General features: G+C 43.6%; 2 protein-coding genes across 2 annotated transcripts; one reads left to right on the forward strand and one right to left on the reverse strand.

The window, feature by feature from the left end:
* Positions 1-50: 50 nt before the first annotated feature.
* On the reverse strand, positions 51-6,716 carry MYL5 (myosin light chain 5). The gene is made up of 7 exons (XM_082205272.1): positions 6,586-6,716; positions 5,913-6,020; positions 5,085-5,160; positions 4,444-4,548; positions 3,819-3,897; positions 1,325-1,373; positions 51-230 (listed from the first exon to the last, which is right to left on the reverse strand). The coding sequence occupies exons 1-7, from the start codon at positions 6,586-6,588 to the stop codon at positions 132-134; spliced, it is 519 nt and encodes a 172-aa protein (XP_082061398.1). The 5' UTR covers positions 6,589-6,716; the 3' UTR covers positions 51-131.
* A 3,674-nt stretch (positions 6,717-10,390) lies between these two features.
* ATP5ME (ATP synthase membrane subunit e) lies at positions 10,391-14,897 on the forward strand. Its single transcript, XM_082205311.1, has 4 exons — positions 10,391-10,527; positions 12,304-12,358; positions 13,719-13,817; positions 14,757-14,897. The coding sequence occupies exons 1-4, from the start codon at positions 10,492-10,494 to the stop codon at positions 14,780-14,782; spliced, it is 216 nt and encodes a 71-aa protein (XP_082061437.1). The 5' UTR covers positions 10,391-10,491; the 3' UTR covers positions 14,783-14,897.
* Positions 14,898-15,791: the final 894 nt, after the last annotated feature.

The raw sequence follows: 15,791 nt of genomic DNA on the forward strand, positions 1-15,791 counted from the left end.
ATTTTCCTGTAGGGTTGATATTCAAATAAAAGACACAGTGCTTGCAGTCATAGAGAAAGTAATGCATTTATTTTGTTTTATTCTTATTGCATGGGCATGGGTGTTGACACAAGTTTCCAAAAGCAGGCAGACTATTCTTTTTCATCTCCGTGAGTGATGGTATAGCAGAGAGCTTTGTAATCCAGGTTTCCTGCTGCGTCAATAGGAGAACTCTGGAACATCTGATCTATCTGCACATCAACAGGGAGAAATATATATAGTTAGAACTGGAGGCAACAGAGACACCTCCCACCAGTCTAACTAATGTGATCCTGGCCACATCTTGAAAAGTTTGGTTGCATTTTGGAAAACAGGCATCCTAAAAGCACTCAGGGGATGCGGGTGGCGCTGTGGGCTAAAGCCTCAACGCCTAGGGCTTGCCGATCGAAAGGTCGGCGGTTCGAATCCCCGCGGCGGGGTGCGCTCCCGCTGTTCGGTCCCAGCGCCTGCCCACCTAGCAGTTCGAAAGCACCCCCGGGTGCAAGTAGATAAATAGGTACCGCTTACCAGCGGGAAGGTAAACGGCGTTCCGTGTGCGGCTCTGGCTCACCAGAGCAGCGATGTCACGCTGGCCACGTGACCCGGAAGTGTCCCCGGACAGCGCTGGCCCCCGGCCAATAAATGTGAGATGGGCGCACAAACCCCACAGTCTGTCAAGACTGGCCCGTTCGGGCAGGGGTACCTTTACCTTACCTTTACCTTAAAAGCACTCAGGGCTGATTTCCTTAAGAATGGATAGGTTTGATCTTCTTGCAGTCCATGGGACTCTGAAGAGTCTCCTCCAGCACCATAATTCAAAAGCATCAATTCTTCGGCGATCAGCCTTCTTTATGGTCCAGTATAGTTAAAGCCATGGTTTTCCCAGTAGTGATGTATGGAAGTGAGAGCTGGACCATAAAGAAGGCTGATCGCCGAAGAATTGATGCTTTTGAATTATGGTGCTGGAGGAGACTCTTCAGGGTCCCATGGAAGGGACAGATCCTTAAGCTGAGGCTCCAGTACTTTGGCCACCTCATGAGAAGAGAAGACTCCCTGGAAAAGACCCTGAAGTTGGGAAAGATGGAGGGCACAAGGAGAAGGGGACGACAGAGGACAAGGTGGTTGGACAGTGTTCTTGAAGCTACCAGCATGAGTTTGACCAAACTGCGGGAGGCAGTGGAGGACAGAAGTGCCTGGCGTGCTCTGGTCCATGGGGTCACAAAGAGTCGGACACGACTAAACGACTAAACAACAAATAACAAAAAAGCCAAGTATAAATGATTTTGGGTAAATAGAACATACAAACCTCTTCAGCATTGAACTTGTCACCTTGGGACATCATTAAGCGTTTAATACTGTAGAAGAGACACAGAGAAAATTACCTTGTTTGTGAAAAGGCTGGCATAAGAGTCATTGTTAAGATCTCACTTCTTTAACCAGAAACTGCAGCTGAGGCTTTCCCTATGGTTACAAGTTGTGATTAAGGGGGAAAGACATTAACTATCGTGGATTTAGACCAACTGGCTAAAACAACTGGCAGTGATCTACCCATTGTCATGCGGGGGGGGGGGGAGGCCAAAGTTGTTGAGCTTTCTTTAGGAGGGCGAGATCTTAAAACACAGTAAGAAGTGGGTGCAGCAAAACAGGCATGTTTCTTGCCACTAACAACTGCCCATTGCACATAACAGTCGGACAAAGCAAGGATGGCGGGGGCAGAGACTTTTAACACAATACTTCCTTAAACCAGCGATCAGAAGGGAACCCACGATCGACCACAGTTGAACAACGCTGATTTAGACAATAGACAAGCTCCTCTCTGGAAGACAGCCTATTTGTATGGTCACGAAGTAATTTTGCCTTAACCATAACACAGTGTTTCCCAACCTTTTTTGGGCAAAGGCACACTTGTTTCCTGAAAAAAATCTCGAGGCACACCACCATTACAGCCCCGTGACGTCAGCGCGCAGCGTCACACCGGGAGGGACATGAATTGCTAGCAAATTACATAATCACCTCCTTGAGGGCTGGCTCATCTTCTCCGAAGGCAGAACCCCATTAATTAACAGGACAGACTCACACCATAGCCAAGACGAGGGGGGAAAACCTCAGTCATGCACAGTCATGCACATGTGGGGGCTAAATGAGGACGAAGACCGGGCAGAGAGCAGGGTTCAAATCACCCCACCTGGCCAGGACAATCCCTGGGTGCTCCCTTGGGCCATTCGCCTGACCCACCTCGCAGGGCTGTTGTTGCGAGGATAACACGGGGAGAACCATGTGCGCCCCCGGGAGCTCCTTGGAGGAGAAAGCGGGCGATGAATGCAATGCACGAAATATATGAGAGGCGACCAGGTTTTGCAGGTGAGGGGCCACCGCCAGCCTCCGCTTCCAACACCTGGCGCAACGACGCCGAAGTTTCCCCCCAGGCTCGGCTCGGGGAGCAGTGCTGCTCCCCCCTGGCTCCCCTTCGCCCTCCCGGCTCTCTCTGCCGCCCACTGGGGACCCCCCTCACCTGCCAAGTCCGGAGCGGTGGAAGTTGCATGCATGCATGCAGGGCGCCGCATTGCCATTGCATTGCACTCCATGCAACGCCTGCACGCATGCATTGCCTTGCACGCCCGCCAAGGGGTCTCCCCGCGGTCCGATGCGTCCCCTCCGGCGTGGATGCAGCATTGCAAAAATAAAAAACCCCCGACGCAGCCCTACCTGGGGGGCAGCCTCCGCCTCCGCCGCTCCGCCTCCGCGGGGATCCCCGGGCTCCATCCTGCCGCCCGATCTCCGCGGGGGCGCAGGCAGGCTGCGCGGGGTCTGCGCGGAAGAGCCCCTGCCCGCCCGGCCGTCGCCGCTGTGCTCATTCCATGGCCAGGAGAAGAGCGCTTCAAACAAAACGCCCGGCCCGCCAGGCCACGCTGGGAAATGTAGTTCGCGCACCCCGCGCGGGCGCGGAGCCCAAGGGCGAGGGGACTACGGATCCCGGCAGCCCCCGCGCCGGGGACGGAGGGGGAGAGGCCGGGTGCAGGGATGGAGGGACGGGTGGGCGAGCGAGTGAGTGAGTGGCAGCCGCCAAGCCTTGGCCGAGAGCCAGGAAGGGCCTCCCCGGAGGAGGAGGAGGAGGGAGGCGCAGAGCGGGAGGGAGGGAGGGAACCCCAGGGGCCATCTAGTGACGGCGCCCCAATCGAAAATTTGACTTAAAAAAAAATCTTTCGAATTTTTTAATTTTTCCCGCGGCACACCAGGCAACATCTCGCGGCACACTAGTGTGCCGCGGAACAGTGGTTGGGAAACACTGCCATAACATGTAAGCCAGGCCAATGTATGTGGTGTAATGTTGGCAGGCTTAAGGAGTAGAAAGGTTGGCCTAAACTACATGCAACAGCAATGGCTCTAAGCATTTCAGTGTGGCTCTGCTCCCGAGTGTGTGTAAAGTGAGAGTGGGGTGCCGTTTCAAATTGCAAAATGGTCAAGGCATTCTGAACCCTCACCCCACCCGCCACATATTCCTGCAGCCCTTCCCCGCAACATTTTAACTCCGAGCTGGGTTCATTTCCAACTCAAAGCCTGGATGGGCGCCGGAATGCCTTTGGGGGACGGCCTGTGGTAGGGGAAAGGGGTCTGCGGGGAAAGGGTTTGTCGCCTCCTACCCATAACTCCTTTTGCATGCTTGTGCACTCTACAGGTGATTGGAGCAGAGCCGTTTTTAAAGCCAAGGGTCCGCCGCTGTCACTGCAACTTGGTCCTTAGCAGGCAATATGAGCTGTCCACAGGCCAACAGGGGTTCTGCTTAGGTAGCTAATACTTACTAATCCTTGTTAAGGTTTCCTTTACCCTCTGGGTCAAACATTTTAAATGCGTTCAATATGGTCTCTTCAGTGTCCGTACCTGCAGAAAATAATGGGGTACAGTTGAAGCTAGGCTGGTCATGCTATTGCTTCTGAGCGATAGAGAACCCCATTTTAAACTGGATACCCCAGAAAGAAAAGTATTAACAGGAATCTCTTGTCTGTGGGGATTTTCCTACTCTTCATTTCAAATGGGGGGGGGGACTGCAGAAAAGATGAAAGAACCACAGGGAAAATACAGGATGACAATGATTTGATGATGTTATTGTGCAGATACCCTATAGAAAGAGGGAATGAAGAGTTAAGAGTGCTTTAAGCTTGCTTTGGTTTTATTGGGAGCTGTCTTGTGTAACTTTCTGGATTACCATAAGGCTACCAAAAACCCCAGGAAGAAGATGAAAACCTCAAATGCAATCAGTTTGGCTACTTTAAAACTTTCAGCCTTTCATTTTCATTTTAACTTTTGTCCAGTGCTAAATACTGCTTTTACTGCAATACAGAAAATAGCTCATTTGAAATGTCATGATTAGCTTCAAGTGCAAATTTCTGGGAAGATGTAGTTTTAATAAGAGAGTGTTAAACTTACCACTTAACTTTTCCCCAAACAGGTTCAAAAACATGGTAAAATTAATCGGTCCAGTGGCTTCTTTAAGCATAGATTCTAACTCATCGTCTTTGACATTTGTTTTACCTAAAATCAAATGGAAAATAAATGATCCATTGCATCAACAGAGCATGCATGTACCAGAATTACTTCTACTGTATATGCTTGATGGTATAGCGCAGACTTCCTCAAACTCGGCCCGCCAGGTGTTTTGAGACTACAATTCCCATCATCCCTGACCACTGGTCCTGCTAGCTAGGGATCATGGGAGTTGTAGGCCAAAGTTTGAGGAAGCCTGGTATAGAGACACTGCCACCATCATTTGTTTAAGTGCCAGCAAAAAAAATAAAATTAAACATTCAACAGTTTCCCATTTAATCTGCCAGGCTTAAAAAAAAATTCTATACACTATAAAACTCAGAGAGCTCAAATTAGGAGCAATAGCAAAATATGAATATGAATTTCAGACTCCAGTCCTTCCTTTGAGTTAACAGGATGCATTTAGAAATGATTTTACATATGCTTTCTAAGGAACAGATTTAAATGACATTATATGGAAAAAAACACAATTGTTACTACAAAATAGAGATTAAAGGAGGATGTGACCATTTCACAACACTTGCCTAAAGAAGCATAGGTATCTTTCAAGTCTTCTTTATCAATGAAGCCATCTCTGTTCTGATCAATTAGCGTAAAAGCCTATAAAAAGTATTTATTGAGAGAGAGAGAGAATTGGGATATAAAACCTTCTTGTGGTTAGAATAAATTACTTATTTAACATTTTGTGTTTAAGCCCAGTGATGCAGGATATTAGTCTCCAAATGAACTTTTTCTGCACTTTAGTCCTCAAAACTGGGATAACCTCAAACTACTAAGAGTTCAGGATTGCAGACTTTATTTATTCATTTTTTTTACTTGTACCGGTTTAAGTGTGATGGCTTCCCACAAAGGCTCCATATGGTTTTAGTTTGGTGTTGTTAAGAGAATCTCCCTCACCCTGCAAGAAGAACTACATATCCCAAAGGTTCTGTGAGTAAAGGGATTGAGCATTCAACCAGCTCATCTGTAGAATAAACATGCTTCATTCCTTAGATAACCCCCCTTTCTAACATGAAAAGAACCATCAAAACAAATATTTACAAAGTTCTGTCTTGCAACTGCATCCCAAGTTTGTGACATCAAAGGGAATACCTGCTTTCTTCCTACAGGTGTGGTCTGCATGATGATGATGATGATGATAATGATGATAATAATAATAATAATAATAATAATAGTAATAATAATAATAGTAATTGTACCCCACCCATCTGACTGGGTACACTCCCCTTTCCATTTCATATTTCCATAAATCTAAAGATTCAGGTAGCTGATAAATATTAGGAGAAAAATGCAGAACAGCAAGCCTATTTGTAATTTAGAACCTCCCGGCCAGAGACAGGGAATTTTCTTACTTCCTTAAATTCTTGAATCTGTGTCTGTTCAAAGTTGGAGAAAACATTAGAGGACGCTCTCTGAGCACGTTTGGCTCCCCCTTCCTTCTTCTTGGTTTTTCTGCTGGCCTGAAAAGAGCAGGAAATGAACTCAGCCAGTGTAGCATAGACCCCGCATGACAATTCAGCAGCAGCAATGGCAACCCACGAACCATTATCATAGAATTATAGTGTTGGAAGGGACCTCAAAGGTCATCTAGGCCTACCCCCTGAAATGCAGGGACTTCTTACCCTACATGGGACTCAAAATCACGACAATAATAATAATGATAATATGCCCTCCATCTGACTTGAATTGCCCCAGCCACTCTGGATGGTCCCCAACAAAATGTTAAAAACACAATAAAACATCAACCATTAAAAACTTCCCCGAACAGGGCTGCCTTCAGATATCTTCTAGTTGTTTATCTAAGATATGATGGGAGGGTGTCACTACCAAGAAGGCCCTCTACGGACTGAGCTATCCCATACGTATTCGGACTTTTCCCCCAATTAACAGCCATCAAAATGTGCAGTGAGTCACAGAAGGCACACTTTAATTTAGGTACTCTTAAAACTGCCTAAATCAGAATATGTTGTTGCTGCTGTAGGTTTTTAACAAAACAGATTATATCGCCACGCAGGCCAAACTCACCATCTTTTGTGGAAAGCTACTCTGCCCGCCTTTCTCTGGCAAATTTTTCTTTATGAATTGCCTCTTATATGAAGGGGAGGATCTTGTCTTTACAGCTCAGATCTCCCAAAGGAGATCTCAAACGTCTTCAGAACCCTGAGCTCGCAAGAGCTATTCCATAAATGGCTAGGACTGCAAGATACCTTCTGTTCCCCGGTGGCCGGGCAACTGTTCCTTAGACATGAACTTGCCTAGTAAGTCATTTGCTTTAACTGAAAGAGAACTAAGAGTACATACAGTGAAAAACTCTGAGATCGTTGTAATGTGTGTGCCACATTTGGATTCAGTTATCTGTTCGACGGCTTGCCAGAAGCGTTAATAGTGCAGACAATACACAAGTTTTTTTTTAATTTTTAATTAGGTAGTGCAATTCCAACCCCCCTCAAATATTAAATGCACCATCCAACATCAATTAAAACATATATATTTTAGGATAATATCCAGCTGTGGAGTCCCACTTGCACAGAGTCCCACTTGAATAACACAGGATTGCAGGACCCTTAGGAACAGATCAGTGACTGGAGTAGGACTGCAAGTGGGAGAAGGGGGGGGGGAGTTTCATTGTGTTCCCTGGCAATAATGTTGGGTCTTCCATTACTCAACCATTACTGCTATACTGTAAAAAAGAAGAAGATCCAAAATGTTGTTAAATTTTGCAAAATTTAACAACATTTTCCTCTCTAGCAAGGGAGGGGAGGACTTGCTCACTCTTGGGCTGCCTCTGATACACATTTTTATTTTAAAAGCATGACTAGGAATGGGAAGGGATTCTGGAAGATTTCATGACAAACCCTCTGGCTTTGCCAATGCACAAAAGTAAACGGGGATCAAAAATTCAGGACGGTAGCTGTGGCTTTCCCATAGATATAAGTGGGACTGAGAAGTGTAATTGGGTGGATCATACCCATTACTTAGGACAAAGTAAAGCAAAAAGCATTAGGATTCATAAAACACCATTTTGATTCATAAAAGCTTCTAGGGATATTATATTTAAATAGGTTTGTGTGTGTGAACACAGTAGGATTGTTTAAAAAAACAGCATGCAGGCAATATCTGTATAATTTTCTCTCTCTTTTTCTTATTTATTTATTTATTTATTTATTTATTTATTTATTTATTTATTTGTGTATGTATAATTTACATAAGCTACAAACACTGAACCCAATATTGCATGGCATTTACATTAGATTTTACTGAGGGCATTACAATAGTGTGTCAGTTTGAATGTCAATGACAGCAATATCCTCATTGCAGGAATTAATCTGGTAATGTTAGTTTCCATGATCCATTAACACCAAAAGGAACTTGGCTGCACCATAGATTTGATAATTAAAATGATGAGCCATGTTGGAAATATCCATTAACTCTACCCTTTTAACATTCTTGCACAGTTGCTTCTTGCTATTCATATCTTTTGCTTGCAGCTGCTCATGCTAATAATATTCACTAATTATACTGTGTTATGATATTCTCTCTGGGCTTTTGGTTGGCTCTCTCTGTGTGTATCTTTAGCATCTGCTACTTCCCTGCTCTTCGGGATCCAATTTAGGAAACAATGTTCAAACAGCTTTTAAAGTCTGTATTATATAGTTATTGAAACAGCTTTCAGGCAAAAGGGGTAGATTATTAAGACAATATATTCTTCTTAAATGAGTTGTCAGAATAAGCTTCTTGCACAGACTGTTACATGAATTACCCCCACATACAATCTGTATACCTCCTAAAAGTTTTGAAGGTGCCATTCCCACTCCACCAACTACTTATAAAGGTAAAGGGACCCTGACCATTAGGTTCAGTCGTGACCTACTCTGGGGTTGCAGTGAGGGAGCCGGTGTACAGCTTCCAGGTCATGTGGCCAGCATGACTAAGCCGCTTCTGGCGAACCAGAGCAGCACACAGAAACACCGTTTACCTTCCCCCAAAGTGGTACCTATTTATCTACTTGCACTTTGACGTGCTTTCGAACTGCTAGGTTGGCAGGAGCAGGGACCGAGCAACGGGAGCTCACCCCGTCATGGGGATTCAAACCGCCAACCTTGTGATCGGCAAGTCCTAGGCTCTGTGGTTTAACCCACAGCACCACCCGCGTCCCTCCAACTACTTATAGTACCTATTTTATTGTACTGCAGGATTTCAAAGCTACTATTGATTCCAGTAGTATTTAAGCTCAGCCGCCACGATTTAAGCAGGACATCCCGGAATTACAGAAGCCTTCTGACTGGATTCCAGAATGTCCCATTTTTGGTCCAAAACTCTGGCACAAGCCAGCTGAGCAAACGGCACTCATTTTTTGGGTTGGATGCACTGATGGGAACCAGCTGCTAAAGAAGGCAAGGGGAGGTGTCAGATGGCTTCTGTGTGCCATCTTCAAACTGCCATAGGGTACAGACACACCATACATTAACAGGGCAGTTCCATCCACAGACAGGATCTTGTGCTATAGTTTACCCCTCGGAGAGCTACAATTCCCATCACCCTGAACAAACTTGTTTCCAGGAATCCTTTTTTGGGGAGTGGGGTGGATGAACTTTAAACTTACAGTGTGTGTGCATGCAGCCTTTGTTGTTGTTGTTTAGTCGTTTAGTCGTGTCTGATTCTTTGTGACCCCATAGACCAGAGCACACCAGGCACTCCTGTCTTCCACTGCCTCCCGCAGTTTGGTCAGACACACGTTTGTAGCTTCGAGATCACTGTCCAACCATCTCATCCTCTGTCGTCACCTTCTCCTTGTGCCCTCCACCTTTCCCAACATCAGGGTCTTTTCCAGGGAGTCTTCTCTTCTCATGAGGTGGCCAAAGTATTGGAGCCTCAGCTTCAGGATCTGTCCTTCCAGTGAGCACTCAGGGCTGATTTCCTGCAGAATGGAGAGGTTTGATCTTCTTGCAGTCCATGGGACTCTCAAGTCTCCTCCAACACCATAATTCATAATGCAGCCTTTATACCTTTTAGATGTGTTTAGGGGATGGGTGGGGGTTTTTTGGTTTGTGTATTTTGTGCATGACTTTTATTACGCATTTTGTGTTTTTAATCTTGTCTTTTAATGTTGTGAACTGCCCTGAGAACTACAGATGCAGGTGGTATACAAATTTAAATGAATTCATCATCATCATCATCATCTATCTGAAAGCAGGCATGGCAGCCTAGCAAGAACCATGGGCAGAAGGACTGGATGTTCCCCACAATAACAGAGTTGTATGGAGGCAGAGCAAAAAAAATTAAAATTAAAAAAAATTCCATCACGTAAAAGTATTTAGTAATACTAAAAAAATCAACATCACTATGAGTTTTTCAACCTCGCAAGAACAAGAGCACTGAGGACTACAAGCATGAAAACTAAGATGCTGAGTGTCGGGCCGGTTCGTTTTTTGTCAAGCAAATTCATCCGTTTGAGAGAACGGGCAGATTCTGCGCATGCGCACTGGTTCTTTCTTGCGTCCCTCACGCCGCCTTCTTGCAGAGATAAGAAAAAATGGAAGGATATAGAGCCTCAAAAAGCCAACCCCAGTAGACGTGAAAACTGTACTTAGAATAAGCGCTACTAAGCTCAACGGTCCTTATAACTGAGGTTACAGCCTTAATTATTTTCTATTCTGTGTGCAAAACCGAAATAATCTATGATTCTTTGCCCGCGTCTCTTATTCGTAGCTCACCGGAAGTTTAGGCCGCTAAAGCCCCTTCAACGGAAGCGTCGTCAAGGTCTTAAAGAAGACGCTACCCTTTTCCTATCTCTATCGTCTTCCCCTCAACTCCGCGCAGGCGCGACGCACTGACGTCACGTCACCTGAGACGCTTTTCCTTCGAGGCCTTCGGTTCCTGGGCGCCTTGACGTCACGTCCTCCTTTAGCGGTCGGACGAGGAGAAGGCAAGATGATCCCGCCGGTGGAGGTTTCCCCGCTGATCAAGGTAACGGAGCCCCGTGTCGGGCGTCGCTCTCTCTCGGGGCGGCCGGCCAGCCATCCGCGCGCGGCGGGAAGCCGAGTCAGGCGCTTCCCCTCCGCTGCCGGAAGGTGACCTCGGAGGAGGAGGAGGTCAAGGAGAGCGGCTGGGAAGCGCCTGGCCTTCTGCGCCTGCGCGTCCGAGACAGCTGGGCGTCCGAATGCCGGTTGCTGGAAGCCTCAGGCGGCGGGGAGAAGGGGTCGGCTCTGGTTCCCAGGCCCCTATTGAAGGGCCTGCGAGGATAGGGAGAGCCCTGCTGGGTCAGGCCAAGGACTCATCATCATCATCACCACCACCACCAATTTAAACTACTCATTTTTACATCCTCAAGATATCAGTGACTTCGCTTCTTCTCTTTCCATGGTTCATAAATCCCTGCATGTTTTACAAAAAAAAACAACCCTATGCCATTCAGGATTCCATTATTACATCCATCAAAACTTATTTACACTGTTGAATTTACCTTAATGCTGCCAGCGTTTTCAGGTGTACACAGGTATTTCCCATATACAGTCATACCTTAGGTTACAGACGCTTTGGGTTGCACACCATGCCGAACCCGGAAGTACTGGAATAGGGTACTTCTGGGTTTTGGTGCATGTGCAGAAGTGCTAAATCACGCTTTGTGCATGTGCATAAGCCCCGAATCGCGGCCCACACATGCGCAGACATAGCGCTGTGCGTTCAGAACATGCTTCTTGCACGGATCACATTCGCAACACAAGCATCCACTGTATTCAATAACCGTTTTCCAATTGATTGTTTTCTGCCCTCCTAAAAGCCTTCCAGTAGGCTTGCCATTCACCCTCTAATCTGTTAACATGTTTACTTACGAAAATACCTTCAGCCTGGATTTTCTGGAGTAAATGCCTGCAAGGTGGCTAACAACTCAAAATGCAAAGTGTGTGTGTGTGAATGTTGTGTGTCTTACGCAAATATACTAAAAGGCATTTTCAGATGCTCAGTAGGAATATGAACTGTAATAGCTGAAATGAGAGGAAGCTAATTGGAAAACCAACTGTTTTTGCTTGTAGTTTTAGTGTGGCATCAATTGTGCATTGGAACTCCCTGTCTTTAGAGATCAGGCCTTTATTCTATTATCTTTGGTGCCTACATATTTTGTGTGTGTGTGTTTATTTGGGCAAACCTATCTAGATATGTTGATGTGTTTTAATCTCTGTTTAGTTTACTGCTGATTTTAATTGTTTTTAATTACTTGCTTTTAAATGTTCTCTGTTGATAGTTTTGTTATTCTTGTAAGCAGCTTAGAGGTTCTGTTGTAATCAAGTGGTATGTAAAATTTGTTCAAACAAACATGGGCAGAATGTTAAAATGGGTAAAGGTACTTACGCAAGCATTTGGCTCTTCACTCAATATTCATAATTGAGCAAAAATCATTACTTTGATTAAAACTTAACCGAATACCATCCTTTTTTTGTGAAACCATTTCCAGAATGGAATGTCCTCCTATTTGACTTTCAACTGAAGGTGCTTGGCCTTCTATTTTAGCTGTAGTGTAAAAGGCTTGTCCTAAATCAGGAATAGGGAACCTTTGGACCACCAGATGCTGCTGAGGTGATAGGAGTTGTAGTTCTGCAAAATATGGAGAGCCAAAGGTTCCCCAAACCTGCTCTAAACTGTGTAGTCCTTAAAATCTGAGAACTGCAAGATAAAGGGTGTTTATGTGTTTGTGTATTTAAGACATGTTCTTTCTGTTTCATCCTTGTGCAATTTATTTTACAGTTCGGCAGGTATTCAGCACTGCTCATTGGGATAGTCTATGGAAAGAAAAGATATGGTAAGGAAAACTGTTATCTAATCCAGGGTTGGTTAGGCTGTGGTCCTCCAGATGTTGTTCTACAACTTTCAGTATCCCTGGCTGTTGTCTATGATGAGGCTGAGGGAAGTTGAGAATCCAACAAGATCTGAAGTGCATCAGGTCCCTTGTGCTTATATAAGCTTCTAATTGACCAATTAACCATATTCAGTTTCTTGCATTTGCGCTTGAAAACTAAATTGTAAATATGAAGATAGGCAGTGATTCTACATTCCAGACACTTGTAATTCTCCATGGATTTACATTATGCAAATGCTTCTGCTTTTCTCCTCTGTTGCTTCTTGTATTAAAGTGTTCCTCTTTCTTATAAATCCCTTGCAAGATGTTCTAGAATAGATCCTCAGTTGCAAAAAGAGTGCCTGGTCACATGAATCAGTCAGGAATCCCCAGGCTTTTGAGTTTATTTGTGTTGGGTTTTTTAAAGATGTGAATAACATGCACATGTTCACAGAAACACTTTTTATAAAGTGTTTAAAAAGCTATTGTAGAAAATATTCCTGATGAGTTTAGTGTATCTGTATTCAGGTAGGTAGCCATGTTGGTCTGATGCTGTCAAAATATATATAAAAATAAAAAATTGTCCAGTAGCTAAGACAAACTTAGTTGGTCTCTAAGGTGCTACTGGACAATTTTTTATTTTTCTATATATTTCGACTTAGTGTATCCGTGTTTAGCTTTCCAAAGTTTTGTAACAATAAAACCAAAAATAATTTACATAAAGTGGGGAAATTATATTGTAGAATCTATCTTCTGGAAAGAATTCCGAGTAGTAAGTTCACTGTTGGTGCATATCTGTACATATAAAAAAATGTAAGAGCGTCATCACCCCGCAGTTTGCTTCGCCACTCACTGGTGGCACTGTAAATTACAGTGTGGAGAGAAGCAGTGCATAGGTGGCCCAGAAGAACTGCGGAGGGACATCCAGAACAGGCTTCAGCAGCCCCCCAGCAGCCCCCATGCCCCACTGGCTCTTCAGCCTACCAGCTCCAGGATCCAGATCTCCAGGCCAGCTGACACCACTACTGGCCACCTTTCTCCTTTCTGGCCAGCTTGGGAATCCACTGCTTCTGCCAGTGCTCAGAAATGCAGAAAGGGCCAAGTTTTTAAATTTGAGTCCCCCTAAAGCGCTATGGTTCACCTGAGGCATTTCTGATGTATTTCACTTAAACTTTGACGTGTTGCGTGTATCTAATGAGTTGAAGCAATATGTAGTATACGATGAACACTCAGTATTTACTGAGCAAGTCTTCCGTTGGTCAGAAAGATTATCATGCATTTGTAAATATACAGTCATCATGAAAATTCATTTTTTTAATGATAGACTATTTGAAGCCTATTGCTGAGGAGGAAAGGAGAATAGAAGCAGAGGAGAAGAAGAAGCGTGAGGAAATGGAACGAATTGCAAAAGCACTGGCAGAAGGTATTTTTCCTAAATATAGTCCATCTTTTAAGTTTAAAAACAAGTGTGTGTGTGTATAAAATCTTAGAGTACAATGTCTCAAGTCTATCAGGTCATGTGATGGAAATGATCATAGGTGACACTTAAAATTCTAGTCACTAAAAAGGACTTAATTGAAGAGTTAACCTTTGGGGAGCATAAGAACAGAAACGGCTCGATTGATTGGATTTCTGTGAGCAGAATTCCACAGTTGATATTCTGTACTGTCCGTTGCTTATTTCAAAAAGAAGCTTGTTCTACAAGAAAAATTTGTTTTTGTACATTCTTTTGATGATTTTACCTTAAAAAGAAATTTATTCCCTCACCTGCCCCCCTGTAAACCTATAAGAGACTCAAGAACAATTTGGATCATCTTTCTGAATAGTACCAGCTTCCTTGTGTATGCATCTCGGCACAATTCTTTCCTTGCTAAGAACAGCTATTGGAAACAACTGAGAAGGAATGAGTTATGAGTATAGGAAATTCACTTCCTATCTTAGACTTGTGTATCATTAAACAGTAACTGACTAAATTGCATGGTGTTTGGGGCAGTTCTCTTCTAGTGCGGTTAGAAAAATACTTGGAAGCAGATGTAACAAATAGGATGTTTAACAAGCTCCTGTTAACTACTATGTGTGGTTTAAAAATGGGAATTTGTTGTAAAATGCTTGATGCATGCTTCAGATATATGTAACCACTTATGAACCCCTTCTCTCATATTGTATTACAATGTATCTCATATTATGGGGAGAATTAAATGGCTGCATTCTTGACCATCTTACAGTATTTAATGAAGATTGCAGAAATCAGTTGCCAACAGTATATCTGACGTGGCTTGCTGAAGTATATTTAGTCTGTATACTCTGGTGTTATTTGAATGCTGAACCAATTATCTTAATCGTTTTATTCTTTCCTTTTCAGCTAGCGACGATTCAATACTGAAATAAACCTGCTTGATCTTCGTCTTCACCTTTTAATATCGAATGTATGAAATTTTGAAGTAGTTGATCTCAAGTGTCAAACACAAACTTATTTACATCAATAAACAGATGGAAGTTGGAAGAGCTGTTGTCAGATTCACTAATGTACAAAGTACAAATGGCATAAAATCATTTCTTTCATATTTATCTAGCAAGCAGGAGGTTTCATATATTACTTTTCATGCGACAATATTTGTGAAAATCGAAGCAGTATCTAATTCTCAGCTGTCTGTGTGAAAGAACGCTTGGTTTCCTTCCGCTGCTGCTGTAATGTAGACTTTTCCAGATAATAGGACAGTAAGTTACAAGTCAGCTGCTTGTAGGGGGTGTAGTTGTTGCACTTCTAGGCAATACAGTTGGCCTGTTTGCTTGTGTAATAAATAGATTTCAGTACACAACTTCAAAAGATGAACTGACTGGGTGGCATAGGAATGCATGTTAAAACACCAATAATTTCATCACTGTCAGCCTTGGAAACTTAAGTCTGTATGTACAAGTATTTCATACTACATTTTGTGTGGCCAGTTCTAATACCTTTGGAAACATGTGACACCCAGTAATTTGATACGTTAAATAAAAAGCAGACTTCATTTATTCAAAGTGTTTTGTTATGCTTCCTGTAAGGAGATGCTGCCTCATAAGAGTTTGCACGATGGCATTTGATGGCAATCAAAAACTGATTCTAGTAGTTGGAATCCATTGTAGGATGAAGTGCACAAAAGCCAGACAAATTATTATTATTATTATTTATTTATTAAATTTGTATCCTGCCCTATACCCGCAGGTCTCAGGGCCGTTCACAATATAAAATCACAACTTCTGAATATAAAATCACAATATCAAACTACAAAATACATTACAAAAATAAGAACAGCCCAATAATCCCCCCTCCCCAACACATTTTAATAATGGCCTGGGCCACTTATATATTTATTTACTTTTATTTCACAAAACCTTTACATTGCTTGATGCTTAA

Source organism: Podarcis vaucheri, assembly GCF_965113315.1.
Source record: "Podarcis vaucheri genome assembly, chromosome: 17".
In the NCBI taxonomy this organism is placed as follows: Eukaryota; Metazoa; Chordata; class Lepidosauria; order Squamata; family Lacertidae; genus Podarcis; species Podarcis vaucheri.

Bases quoted from the DNA above. Each gene is read 5' to 3' on its own strand.
- MYL5 (XM_082205272.1), bottom strand. The intron at 1,374-3,818 runs GTAAGTATTAGC...TCTCTTCTACAG, and splicing joins GGAAACCTTAACAAGGATTA to TATTAAACGCTTAATGATGT. The intron at 231-1,324 runs GTTTGTATGTTC...GTTGATGTGCAG, and splicing joins ACAAGTTCAATGCTGAAGAG to ATAGATCAGATGTTCCAGAG.
- ATP5ME (XM_082205311.1), top strand. From the start codon at position 10,492: ATGATCCCGCCGGTGGAGGTTTCCCCGCTGATCAAG. The intron at 10,528-12,303 runs GTAACGGAGCCC...TTTATTTTACAG, and splicing joins AGGTTTCCCCGCTGATCAAG to TTCGGCAGGTATTCAGCACT. The intron at 12,359-13,718 runs GTAAGGAAAACT...TTTTAATGATAG, and splicing joins CTATGGAAAGAAAAGATATG to ACTATTTGAAGCCTATTGCT.